The 14,934-nt window shown below is 37.0% G+C and overlaps 1 protein-coding gene across 1 annotated transcript in view; it reads left to right on the top strand.

Moving 5' to 3' along the window:
- LOC107698986 (CUB and sushi domain-containing protein 1-like) overlaps positions 1-14,934 on the top strand; it is a 320,519-nt gene that overhangs the window by 33,692 nt on the left and 271,893 nt on the right. The window contains exon 3 of the mRNA XM_016500120.1: positions 8,884-8,996. Within this exon, the coding sequence (XP_016355606.1) occupies positions 8,884-8,996 (113 nt within the window). The remainder of the gene's footprint in view (positions 1-8,883; positions 8,997-14,934) is intronic.

The following is a 14,934-nucleotide window of genomic DNA, read 5'->3' as shown; positions in this document are numbered from 1 at the left end:
CCTTCATATACAATTGAAAAAAAAAAGTTTTAAAAAAAAAAAAAAAAAAAAGCATGCACATGCTATGTTAATCACTAAAGGATAGGGTTGTTTGGGAACACTTGATGTATGCAAGAGGTGCCATAGAGGATGAACTGTTGGGATTGTGGGTGTTTTGGTCCCAAGGGTTATTCTGTGTAGTGTTGTGTGCATATTTATGACGAGTGCCCAGAGCAGGGTGTGTGACGGGGGAGTGCAGATGGTCATTAGCCACAATGTTAGGACCATTTATCCCCTAGTGATGAGTTTTGCCACTGTGCTCACCCATCGATAACTCATCCTTCCATCCTCCTTTTTTTCCCCAGGCTTTTTATGGCCCTAAAATTCCTCTGCTTGATCAGCACAGTATTATATCACTGCTTCTCCACTCTAAATAATTTAGCCCGTGCTACTATTTTTCTTCTCTCTGAACCTCATTCCCCTTCAGTATTTGCACCTTGTATTATATTCTCTCTATTATTTTTATTTTTTTATTTCCTCTCTCTCTTTCCACTGACATGGTGACTCATGGTGGTTTTTCTATGATGTATGTTCTAATGTATGCTCATGGTAGCTGTGCTTATATCTTTTTTTCCCCCTCTAGATCTGTTTTTTTAATGGTTTACCATGTATTCAAAGTCTGAAATTAAGTAGCATTTGAAAGACAGAACTCAAAAAAGCAGGCGGCTGAGATGTAACATCAAGAACTCAGACTGAGCCTCAGGTCAAATGACTCAGCACATTAGTTGAAACGTTGGTTAAACAGAAATAATGGCTAATTGTTTGAGAAAAGGAGTAATGCTGTAGATTGAAATTAGAAATGAATAAAACAGGAAGAGCTCTTTGTGCTCCCACTGCATCTGCATTTTTGTGCTGAGGGGACAGTAGGAGGGCACAGGAAGTTTGTTGAGTATGGAACTTCCTGTTCATTAATTGAAGAGCCGGTATTCTGGACCAGGGGGTCAAGCCGTGTCTGGTTAGCATAGACGGTTATCACAAACTTTTCACTGTATTGTAGATGTTTTGTTCGTGGCTCTTTATTTTAGTTTTTTTTATATAAATTTTTATTTATTTATGCTTTTGTTTATTTGTGGTTTTATGTATGCTTTTATTACTTTATTACTGAGATTTATTGTATGTATGTATGTATGTGTGTATATGTATGTATGTATGTATTTATTTATTTGCATGCTTGCTTGCTTGAGTATGAGTTGGTAAATAAAGTAAAAATGGCATTATGCATGTGCCAGCCAAGCAACTGACTTTGAGATGAATCAGAATTCATCTCAGGTATTCATCTGCATGTATTATACACCTCCTTGATCTGAAGCATTTGTTCTCCTGAAGTGTAATAGAGCTAATATGTGATATGATTGCATTTTATATAAATAAATTAATGCTGAAGCTTTTTAACTATTCATATATTCTCAAGGTTTAAAAGACATACTGAACACCGTGACTCATACTTTCCACAATATTTGAAACCAGTAGGTGCTATTAGTTCTGGCATTGTTTGTGCTGACATGATCTAAACCCTACCAAACATACTAATGAGGTATTGGAGATGATATCTGATTTGAGCACTTTACACAGTACAGACCTTTCTAGATATCTTTCACTACCAATGCAGCCGGTGCTTCGTCACATAATAAGAGATCAAAAGGAGGTCTTCCATTTTGGGTTCTCCCAATTGTGATTTATGCCTTAGAAAGCCTGTAGTCTTGAAAGATCCTATCCCCCTTGAACTCAAAAGCCATTTCTTTGGCTGATACAAAGAACTGCACTCTATTTATGGGTACTCTATTCTGTGCCTGATTAGAAATTATGTAAAATCACTTTAGAGTACATTAATTAACATTTGAATGAGAATAAATTACTTTTAAATTGCACGTCACATAACCAAAGCAAAAAATATTAAATTAAACACTTCCCTTTCTTTCTTCAGTTAGCATGCTGTCAGCTTAGCTTACTAGCTTATCATAGTGGTACCTGGTTAAAAAGCTTTTTTTTTTTTTGATTAGCTACAAGAAGATATCAAGCTCTGTATTTGAACAGATATTAAGAAAGGGTGGATAGAATCTCGTACGACACGGTAATGCAGTTCCTCACAGATGTTTCTAGCAGATGGCCTAGGCCTCAGTTGACGTGTGTGTTTGCTTTCCACTCTGTGTGTACTCTTAAGTCAGATACATTACAGTAATCAAGTCTCAAGCACAAAACCACTCATCGTATATATTACAAGCCATGACAGACTTGCACTATTCACCCATCATGGTAGCGGTGCAGAAATAGCTCTGGTGGCTGGGCGAAAGGTGTTTGAGTGGAAATGTGTGTGGGTAGGTGGAATGGAGAAGCATGTGTTTATGAAGGTTGGAAATAATGGCAGGAGAGGATAATTGGACGGCTTTTACCCTGAACGTTATCCACTCCGAGGCGCTCCAGTGGGTGCATAACTGCTGCCACCCAGGAATGCTCCGAGTCCTTGAAGACAAGAGAGTTACGGCAGTGATTGTGTTGGATGCAGCAGTTTGCGCTGAGAACACCATCAATCCATTTCACCTCACCTCGTACCTCTGGCCTACAGGTGGACTTTGTGAATGAGGATCTCTCCATCCATGGAGAACAATGCACAGAAGTCCTCAATTATTTATGGACATTTCACATATAGCTTTAGATGAGCTCGCAGATTTCCAATCTCCCCCCAAAGAAACAAGCTGTCGAATCATTCACTTCAGATCCCAGTTACACCTGAATACGTCGTAGGATTGATAGATGCATGCACACATGACGTATTCCTCGCTCACCCTTGCTCTTTCTCTATAATGTATCCCCTAATGTTTTTTTTTCTCTGCTTGCCTGACAGAATCCTGCCCCTGCATCCGTTTTCCCCTCTCTGTCTTTCCTCACTCCAGGGTGTCCTTCTTCCTGCTGGAATATGGCTGCATCAGCGATTCCCACCTTCATTCTTTGAATGAGATTAATGAAAGGCCAGCCTGCTTTAGTTTGATGCTGTTAATGTGTTGTTTAAAAAAAAGCAAGCAAGTGGTTTTGGTCACATTTGTTGTTTTATCATCTCGTTCTATAAGCGTTTATTAGTCTAATTCAAAGTATTTCAACTTTTAGAAATGTGTCACCCCAGCACTTTGTTACATCCAGTTTCGCTCCATCCAACAGTTTGAAAGGGACAACACGTCTCTAATTTTTGCTGAATTTTTTTTGTCTAATTTTCTTTAAAATGTAGTCAATATTTTGTTTTATTTTATTTAGCATGACAATATTTTGTCATGCTGTGTTTATTCATTTTAGTCGATCTATTCTGACTAAAGTACCATCTAACTTTGGTCAATAACATTTTAGTTGACCTGAATTCAAAATTAAACACAATTTTCAAAGAATTTATATTTTAAAATGTCATGTTATATTTTGTTTGTGAAAATTCAAAAACTCCTGAACACATTTTTTTCATAATTTTTCTTCTCTTTTCTACAGTTAAAAAGTTTTTTATTCAGTAAAGATGTATTAAACGTGATCAAAGACATAATGTTGTGAAAGATTAGTAGTCAAAAATAGTAGTAGTCTAATTAGTCAAAGAATCCTGAATAAATGTCAGTTTTCACAAAAAAATTCTAAACTACACAAATGTTTTGCATATTGAGAACATAGCAATAAATTACGGTTTAAAATATATTAAAACAGAAATTTTATTTAAATAAATTATATTAATATTTCACAATGTTACTGTTTTACTGTATGTTTGATCATATAAATGCAGCCTTGTTTGTATGCTGTTGAGAAAAAGAGAGTGTAGGTGAGAATTATATATAGCCTATTTCTGTGATGTCCAACTGGACTATTTGAAAGTGAAAGTGACTTGACATGTGGCCAAGTATGGTTTCCCATACTAGGAATTAGTGCTCTGCATTTAACCCATCCAAAGTGCACACACACAGCAGTGAACACACACACACCGTGAACACACACCCAGAGCAGTGGGCAGCCATTTTATGCTGCGGCGCCCGGGGAGCAGTTTGGGGGTTCGGTGCCTTGCTCAAGGGCACCTCAGTCGTGGTATTGAAGGTGGGAGAGAGCGCTGTATATTCACTCCCCCCACCTACAATCTCTGCCGGTACGAGACTCGAACCCGCAACCTTTGAGTTACGAGTCCAACTCTCTAACCATTAGGCCACAACTTCCCCCTGCAGTTTTTGCAGTTCACATTGGTATGCTGTATCCTTGGAGCATGTTGTGCAGACCAGCTTCCATGATTATTGGAGTATAGTCCATGTCTGAAGTCCAGATAGTGCCATCCATGCTAATGTGGCCAGTTAACCCCAGTTGTAGTTTAGTGCTGAGAGATGTGGCACGGGACACTGAGCACTGGTAGCTCTCTGATGTGTGGTGACAGTGGTTGGACGGCGAGGTTCATTATTCACGGCCTGACATTCCATTTAATCACATTTTTTTATGAAGCAGCGCAGGACTCAGTAAATCAGCCTGTGCTTGGAGCTCCTGAAGGCTGGAGGAGGGCGGGTTGGGTGTTTACGGATGGCTTTAATCAGGAGAATTTCTACAGTGACACCCCCTTCATAACACACACACGCACGTTTTGAGCACACACTCATGCTGGTACTCACGTTAAACGACATGAACGTAAATATTCACACACTTATTTTACCAGCAGACTGCATGCAAATACAGACTGTACTAGGGTGGCCATATGTGCCATTTATATGGGACACAATGCTAAAACACTGCTGGTCACTTTCAGAAGTTGTAGTGATTCTTTCTTTTCCAAGAAAGAATGTGAAACAAATTGGTTATATAATTTTCATTTTTAAATATTTTAAAATATAATTGAAATAGATTTTACACACTTTAAGCAATATCGTATCGCATATCGAATATCGCATTTTTTAACAAGGTATCGCATATCGCATTTTTCTTCAATATCTCACAGCCCTAATAGAAATCCTGGCAAGGGTGCGTCCCGTAAAAATGGCCCGTATGGTCACCCTAGACTGTACGCACACACACAAACAGAAAAACACTGAAGCACATACACACACTTCGAAGTCCAATCTGTCTTTCCTCCCTCTTCAGTGAACTCTGTAAACCACCACCTGTTCTCCTTCTCCAGTTTTGTATTTTTCTCTTCCCACTTCCTTCTCCAGTATCCCTACTCTCTTCCCAAAGGTGCACCTAATTGGAGAGGGAAGTGCTCCGTTTTCTAATTGAGAATGTAGATTGGAAGCTGCAGTACTCATCCATGTGGAAATGTCTCCTAATGGAGGCTGCCTCTGGACTCAGCACACTCTACCACTTCCTGCCCAGACCAGCCTTATTTGGGCAATCTTTAGTTTGTGTTGTGGTATCATGCTAGTGCATCTTTCTTACCCTCTTGGCCTGGAGGTGAACTTCACTGATGATCTGCTGTTTGGTCTGAAAATGGGAAAAGTCTTTGTGTATTTTATGTTTTGACAGTGTGAGTCTTTTCAGAGGCAAACTAGGAAGCAAGAACATTGCATCTTGAAAAATTGCATTCTATTTTAATGGAATAGGTCACCCCAAAATGTAACTTTTACTTTGTCATGTGCTGCATAATGATTTTTGGAAAAAGTTTACTTTGTGTTTCATGGTTTTGGAATTCCATGAGTATGTGTAAATAATGACAATTACATTTTTAAAGCTTTATTATATACACTACTGTATAGTGGTTAGATTTTTAAAAATATTTTTGAAAATCTCTCATGCTCAGTACAGCTGCATTTTTTTATGAAAAATGCAGTAAAAACGGCAATATTGTAAAATTATTACAATTTAAAATGTTTTCTGTTTTAGTAGGCTATATTTTATATATTTGTGGAAATCATATTTTTTTAAGGATTCTTTGATGGATGCTGTTCTATTTAACATTCTATTTGTAAAAAAGTGAACTATTAAAAATAAACTATAAAAAACTATTGCAATAAAAGTAAACTATTGCTATGTTCTGAATCCTAAACATGGTAAAACATGTGCAGTTGAAATAATATAAAATTAAATAAAAGAAAAACAAATACATTAACCTCCAAAATGCTCATTATTAGTAGGGTTGGGTACCGAAACCCGGTACCAAATATGGCACCGGTACCTATGTAACCGGTATGTACTAGAACCGAATACGAACGCAGATTTCGGTGCCTCATTTCGGTGCCATGCCTGAGCGATCGATTGAAATATTTGTCCTCTGGTTCTCAGAAACGGACGTAAGAAGCATCATCACTGGCACCGCACGTGAAAAATAATTTCCCGAATGAGAAAATCCAACACATCTTTGTAGTAACGAGAGTGTCCATGTTGTTTTCACATTCCGACTTAAAAGCACAACTCTGGAAACGAGAGCATTTGAGGAGTGTGAATGCAGTAATTTCACTTGCTCTGACTGCAGCAGGTAGCCTTCCGTTAACTAAGCTAAACATGCTTAAAATTAAAATGCCTAAAGCTAAACCTTCCCTTTATTCACATTTCTAAACCTGTTGTCCAACAAAAGAGAAAAACACATCTCTTTCATCTTCATTTGACCCTCTAACACTAGCACTCTCTATTCTAATGCTACTTCTAATTTTATCTGCTTGTTTTTTTTAATTAAAAAACTTGACCCTCTAACATTTGCACTATCTATTCTATTTCTGTTCTAATGGCCAATCCATCATTTTTGGGGGGATTTTTTGTTTATTTATTTTTTAATAAGTATCGGTTCAGGTATGAATGAAACAGACATCATGTGCTTATAGTGCTAATGGCCAATCCATCATTTTTGGGGGAATTTTAATTAATTTATTTTTTTAATAAATATCGGTTTAGGCACCAGAACCGTTTTAAAAGTATCGATTTGGCACCGGTATCGAAAAAAAAACAAACGATACCCAACCCTAATTATTAGTGGCCTTCTAAACGATAAAAAAATATTGATATATATATATATAGATATATATATTGTGTGTGTGTGACCCCTTTAATCAAGAAGTGTGCAATTTCTGCACCACTAGCTTAACGAAAAACGAACAAAAATAATTATAATAATTGTTTAGTTGATAATTGTTTACTTAAGATAATAGTTTTTTAAATCGGGTTTTCTAAACATTCTCCTGCCTGCCATTGGTTGGATAAACATCAACCACAACACTGGTTGAGCCACTTGCAACTTGCAGAGCATTTTTCTGATAGCACACTTTTTGAGGACTTTAAGCTGGAATAAGAAAATGTGTTTTCACAATGGCTCTCTGAGTATGAAGGGATTTTTGTAGTATTTCAAAACCGGTAGTATTCACCCGCCATCTACCTCCTGCCTACAGTTCAGCTCATTTTGTTTATTTCTAACAAAGATATGTAAAATGGTTTAGGCTGCAGCCCGTGACCGGTCGGTGTGTTCGGGCTGATGGAGATTAGATGACAGCTCTGGGATCTGACTGAATTGGCAAACTGACGTGAGCCCTGGAACATGAACGCTCAGAGCGATGCCTGTAGCTAAAGCTGCATCACACAGTTTAACATCCTGCTCTGCTGACACCCTGGAGGACTATATGGGTCATAGTGGTGCTGTGGGGAAATGCGAGCACATTCGTGCAGTTGTCGAGCACACCTGGCAGCTAGAGGCTCCGTTTTGCTCTAATACACCCACTAAATAAAATAGCCCCCAGGATGCATTCATACAGTATACTACAGATTACTCCACTCTGTTGCAGTTATTAGTACATTGCTAAAACAATGCATTGCCTTAATGAAGGTTATGAACATATGGTTATAAATGCATGCATGTGTTTCAGTATTATGATGCATGTTTCAATTACATATTGTGTGTGCATGCTTTAGTTTTTCCCAGGTAAAGGGGGAAAACATATTTTAAAAATCTAGTTTATAGTTCTCTTTGTATTCATGTTGGTTTCAAGTGATTTTGTGATGAGGTGTAAACAAATCAAGTAAACAGTAGTATATTTTTCTTACACCATGTTTAATATTTTTTAACAGATACATCTAAATATCATAAGTTTTTTTTTTATCATATCATGAGTTAGTAATTAATAAATATCATTAAGTTTTTCGTAAGAACTTTAAAAAAAATACTGAACTAAAAACGTTTTGACTTTGATGCACATTATTATTTATTATTAGAGAAAAGTATCTAAAAAACATACATTTATGTATGTGATTATATATCTCAAGAATTATATCATATATATTAAGGCCTAAATACTTAACATTTTTCTTAAGAATCTTGTCATCTTTTCTCAGTTTATTTATTTATTTAGTCAGTTGAGGCTTTTTTTTCTTCACTGTGATATCAGGGCAATTTTGTCATCATGATATTTCCCCAAAAAAGATTAAATTAAAATGTAATGCAGGAATATAAAACATGCTCATCGTAGAAGAGGAGTATTCAAATCACTGAATGTGTGAAGTGTATTTTTGAATCAATTAATAGATAGCATCATGTCATTGACCTGCATACAGCTCAAAGCAGAGTTGATAGCTTCCATCTGTAACTTCTGACCTGTGAAATAAGCTCTTTGAGCTGCTCTATTGATTGTGATTTTGATATGTCTGTAAAGCGTTTATTAGCTACCATTCTTATGATTGCTGCATGTGCCATGGTGTCTCTGGTGGCCCATGCTGCACAGAATTCCCTCACTTATCATCTCTGCTGTCCTAGTTAGCTTTTACACCACAGTAAACAGCTTTTAAAGGTTTTATTTTCTTTTAAAGCTGGAAATTGAGATTTAGCAGTCTGTTTGGCACTCGAGCGTTTGTAGCTGCCAAGCTCCAGTGTTTGGTTTGTATAACAATGCACTGGGTTAACATGAGCTTTGTTCCTTTTCTGCATTTTAGGTTGACGGGGTTTCAACTTCCCGCCCCTATAGTCAGCACAGGACCCAGACTCACACTATGGCTGCTGTCAGATTACGCCGTAAGTGGCCAGGGCTTCAAAGCCGTATATGAAGGTAAGAATCATATATTAATCTTCTATTTTTTTTGTCTCAAGTCAGTTCACTAATGTGAACATGTTCAGTCTCTGATCTTTCGAGCAAACCCTGTAATTATGTAAAGTGGACTCTGTGCTAGCATGTGTGGCGTAAAAGTAGAATTTTATATCGTTTTATAGGCTAATTGCATTAATATGCACGGTCAATTTAAAGACTGAGAATCCGTGCACAGATTTCTTCTGGCTTCTCGTCATATTTCTTTTGATGTGAGTGCTTTATGACCCAAAAAGCAGCAATATTAATGCTCGCTTCAGAGCAGCAGCAAGGAGAATTAATCTACGCTAACTAGATGAATTACCTAATTGAGACTGTAGACTGATGGCAGGTGAATCAAGTTCTCTGGGTTCATCTAGTTCAGCACAATACTAATGGAAAATAATGTTTGATTCAGATGGTTATCATGAACGTGGTCTATATGGACAAGCATTATGTTTTATATTTTCATATCAAGTGTTTATTTGCTTGTATCAATTTTGTCTGATGCTGCTTATGGTGGGTGGTCGATGTTCAATGTGTTTTTTATGCAAAATGTGATTGAATAGTTCCAGTTTATAGATGGATGTCTAGAGTAGGGCTGCATGTTTTTTTTTTTTTTTTGGTGGAATCTAATTGCAAACCTTCTCATAAAAATTGTGGTTTTAAAATGTGTTTCTCCGGGTTCTCTCTGCTGTGTTAGTAGAACTGCACAATTTTGTTGTACGTGTTTCTATTATTATTGATTATATATCAATATGACAATATTTCCAGTTATCCTTCTGCTATCCAATTAATAACTATCCATTTATTAAAAATGTCATTAAAGTCATTCAGCTGACAGAAACAACAAGAACAATAATAATAAGTTCTGGCAGGGTCTGAAATTGAGTTACAGGTTTTGCGTGACTGATTGTACAATTTCCTTGCTACTGCTTTATGTTGTAACAAACAAACATAACGAGCTGCTAGAGCAGGGGAAGAGGACAGGAGCGTCCAGATCCCTGAGAGATGACCTACACCAGTATGGACAAGCCTTATCTCATCCATACGGTTCAGACTAATTCAGTCTGGCACCATAATTATGTGCTACTTCTTGTCACATGACCTTCTGCGGGTCTGCTGAAACGCTGTACAGAATTAAAGAGTGATGTACTGTATGTATCACATGCCCTGACTTTCAGTAAAGACAGCAGAATAATGAGAAGCCCAGAACTCTTATCAATAGCCGATGGCTGAATAGTGATTTCCTTTCTGACTGTCCTTCACAGGAGTGTGAAGCCATGCTCATCAAGAAGAGCATCAGCATACCCAATCAACAATTTGTTTTATGTTATAATTATACTCTTTCCTGTACAGTATGGAATTGTAATGAAGAGGTTTACACTTTATTTATGGCTCTCGGGGAACTGACTTGGCAGCTAAGCGCTCTTGGTGATCATGTGACCCAAGCTAGTTTGAGTCTGGCTTGTAGCATTTCCTGAACATTTCTTCTTCTTCTTCTTCTCACCATTATTTCCCTGTGATTCCTTCTGAGTGTATACAATAAATGAAGAGGTTTACACTTTATTTATGGCTCTCGGGGAACTGACTTGGCAGCTAAGCGCTCTTGGTGATCATGTGACCCAAGCTAGTTTGAGTCTGGCTTGTAGCATTTCCTGAACATTTCTTCTTCTTCTTCTTCTCACCATTATTTCCCTGTGATTCCTTCTGAGTGTATAAAATATTTATTTATTAAACAAAACAAAAAAAATCAATGCTTTATGTAAAAAATTATGGACAGTGTGGCAGTCATTATTCCAAAATAAATCCCTGGATGCCATGGATGGATTTTGCCATGATGACTGGCTAACTGCATTATCCATCTTATTATTTAAGTACTGAAATAAATAAATAGATTATAAATTATTGATCTTTATACGTTATTTTATTAGGGCATTCTTGTAGCTCAAATGCACCTTAAATCCATTTGGATAAAAGCATCTACCAAATGCGTAAATGTAAATCAGTTGAGCAGAAATAGATGGAAAGTGATACAACAGATATTAAATCAGTTGCCTGGTACAACAAGCCCTTTAATGTATTCATTTATTTTTTATTTTTTTCATTTTTATTATATATTCTCACACAGGTTGTTGCACTTTTCCATGGACGCCCCATTTCCTCAGAGGAAGGTGTCTAAATGAGCTCAGTATGTTTATGTTTTTGTGTATACTAGGGTCTAAGTGTGAGATTCTGAGAAAAAAAAGAAAATACTAATTTCAGCTGCGCTCTCTGCTCTTTTTAAAGCAGTGGAGTTGAGGGGGAAGGATAATGGTTATAAATGAGGGCTCTGCATCTTCATTTTGCATCTGAATTCTTCCTCTTTATCCTCTCGGAAAAAAAAAGCCCCCCGGCGTGATGGTGAAACATTAGGGGCATTATGAGCAGTGCTATCAATTAACGCTCTCAATCAAGCCCCAGTGCAGCTGCCACTCTCCGTTAAGGGAGCCACCCGTTGCACAAGCCCTGCGTTTTCTTCTCTGTTAGCTCTGGCGAGAACTCATATTGAACTAAAGCAAGAGCAATCTAGCTCTGTAATGAAAGTCTGTATGACAGAGAGAAACAATCTCAATCACAGCTGGCTGAACAGATGACACCAAATTAAAAAAGAGGAGTAAAAAACCTGAACGAACCACTTGTGGTTTATTTAATATGTTTCATATGTGGGCTTGAAATGTTTATATGTACATGTTGTTATTGTTAATGGACATTATACAGTAGAGCTGGGCGATATATCGAGTTTGTACGATATATTGGTATAAATTTTATAAACGATATGATATGAGGCAATACCGCCTATATCGATAAACAGTAGTTTGATACGAGCGCATCGATACAGTAGAGCTGGGCGATATATCGAGTTTGTACGATATATTGGTATAAATTTTATAAACGATATGATATGAGGTAACAGTAGTTTGATACGAGCGCATCTGAAAAATAGTAGAGGACACAGAGTGAGCTGCTGCAGGGAAAGTGCATAATCCAATTTGTATAACATGAGACATGCTTATAATAACGGCTTTAAAATAACTCGTAAGAAATAGTTTAAAGCGGCTCGCCCCGACAGATGATCTGACAGACTCATGTGCTGCTGACAGACACTACTTGTGCTGTTTATTGTGTTTGAGATGTGCTGTTTTCCTCAGTGCATAACTTACATTTCACAGGCATATTCTCCATCTTTAAATGTTGGAAATTCATATAAATATTTCCATTTTGCTGTCAGGAGCGCATAGGCCTTCTGCATGTGATTCTCCGCTAAACTTCACAGACCTCTCTGAACCTGTGCCGCCCAGACAGAGCGCAATAGAATAGGAGCACAGTGATTCTCACTAAAATATACATTTTGCTAAAATATTTGTAGTTGGACAATAAATGTGCTATGTGTATAATTTTAAACCTGCAAGTAAGTGTATTTTATGATAGTAACTGTACAGTGACTGTTGTATTGGGGTAATCAAAATATAATGCAATTAATCTGTGCTTTTGTTTTTTATCTTTAGTTTAGTGAATTTAACTACATCTTTAAAAAACATTATTTTAGTTTTTAGATAGTAATGTTACAATGTAATGTGATTTTAGCCCCTTTTTTGCACATAATAGCCCATGGCCTACATGGTTACTTTCACCATATTTGTTTTTATTGTCTTTAATATAAACATTGTTTCATTGTTTCATTTTCAAGCAAGCAAGTTAGTTTTTTCCAAATCCAAACAGAAAAATGTAGCAAATATCGAGAAAAATATAGAGATATGATTGTATTTGTATATTTTATTTTCTTATTTCCCACCATAACATCATTTCAACCAAGCGTCTAATGTTATCAAGTATATTCAAAATATTTTCCACCATTTTTATTAAATTAATGCAAGGATGAATATATTTATTTTGATAATTTTAGTAATATGCATAAACATAACAGTTTATAGTGATATACAGCAATATTTACATATTTACAAAAGCAGTTAGTGACTTGAATGACTGACTTTGAATGTTTTTGAGTGATGATATCAGTGAATAATTAAATCAGAGTGGATAGTTTGAACTAATTCATGGAGGTTAATTTTGTCTTAAAATCATTGCGATATGTACAGTGTTGTTGTTATTACCAGCAAAATTATCACAAATAAATACATTTTTGTTAACAAGTGAAATGGACTCAAACAACTGAGCAAGTATTTCATCTCAGCATGAGTTTGATCGCATCTCTATAATACTTTGTTTTTATGTGTTTCAGTAGCAAGATTTATATCTGACTTAAGAGGCTTCCAGGAATACGAATGGTCTGTTTTAACCCAATTAACTGGAACGATATATAAGAGAACAAAGGAAAAAAATGTTAAGATAAGATACAGACATGAAAGTGTAGTATAAAATGTACTGCCGAAAAAAGAAGCATGACCGGAATTATGGTCATTTTTTTTTCTGTTGCTTGCAAGTTTGGAACTTTTACTTATGAGTCTGTCACAAACCATTGATTCAAGCAACCTTGGAATAATTCTGAAGTTTTGCTTTAGATTTTTAGATTAAACGGCAAAATCTTTAATCAGCTTTAATCAGCATTGCCACTAACACAAATGTTTAATCAGCAGTGCAGTTTACAATGACCATTATTGTAGCTTTCTTAAAGCTGAACATTGCAGAGGTAAGCAGCGGTTTGTTTTGAGAGAGGTGTTTTGGGAGCAATTTAGTGCCCTGTTCTTTCGTTTGGGCCACAGCCAAGCAACTCCACGTAATTTAATGTTTAGCACGTCACACCACTAATTAATAGCATTATTCTGAAAGTCACTGTGAATAGACCACTTAACTAAAACGCATCACTATGATGAATGTAGTCACCAGCTTTCTCTGCCGGAACTGATAAAGAAACAGGCTTGTGCTTTAAATCCTGTGAACATACAGAGAAACACATTTCACTGTGATATACACCTGTGCACAGATGCACACACACTCTCAATTTCTCATCAAGCTCCATATCTCATCATAATTCAAGCTCGATTCCTCCTCACCTTCCTGACAGGACTGAGATCATATCCACCATGAGAGAGTTTAACAGGGACTTACATGAAAGAGCTGTTTCAGCGCTCTTCCCACCAACACACACACACATACATCTCTGCAGGCAGGAGTGGACTTAAAGAGAACCCCTGCTTTTCTAATCGATATTTTCGCTGATTCAGAGAGAGTGTGGCCGTGCCCTCTGTGGGAGAATGCCGCTCCTTGTTGTCCTCTAAAAGCACATGTGTAGCGCCGCCATAGCTCTCTTAAGTGGATTGGTGAGAGGTGTGAGATTAAATGTATATAGGAGCTGATGGGAGCGCGGGATTTTGATCTTCGTATCCAAGTAATCACCTAAACGTTCTCCTCCTTGGCTAGAAACCTGCAGTTTGGTACATTAACCCACACTTATTGAATATATTAGGCAGTGAAGAACAGTGTTGGGCAGTAACGCATTACTTAGTAACGCTTTACTGTAATTTGATTACTTTTTTAGTAACGGAGTAATTTAACGCGTTATACTTTTCAAAATAGTAATTAGAGTATAGTTACAATCCGAGGTCTCTATACGTTACTGCCGCGTACATAGCTGACAAAATGCAGTGATTTATAATCTGGAGATTGTAAAAAGGATGTAGCATACGCACTGTCGAGTCAAGTGCTAGTGGATTAGAGACCTGCTCCCGCGAGACCCGACGCAACAGAGTGCGGCATGGGACAAGATGGGCGAGTGCTGGTGCGGGCGGGTAGACACTCGTGTGTGTGCGGGATGCGGCAGAACAAAATCATTCACAGGACTCCCGCAAAATAGAAATATCTAAACATAAAATATCTAAAACAAATAAATTGTTATTCATCTATTGCACAAAAGCAACATGAA

The sequence above is a fragment of the Sinocyclocheilus anshuiensis genome, unplaced genomic scaffold (genome assembly GCF_001515605.1).
Source record: "Sinocyclocheilus anshuiensis isolate Anshui unplaced genomic scaffold, SAMN03320099.WGS_v1.1 scaffold74, whole genome shotgun sequence".
NCBI lineage: Eukaryota > Metazoa > Chordata > Actinopteri > Cypriniformes > Cyprinidae > Sinocyclocheilus > Sinocyclocheilus anshuiensis.
Note: the sequence above shows the minus strand (reverse complement) of the source record. Positions and strands in the feature narration are given on the sequence as shown.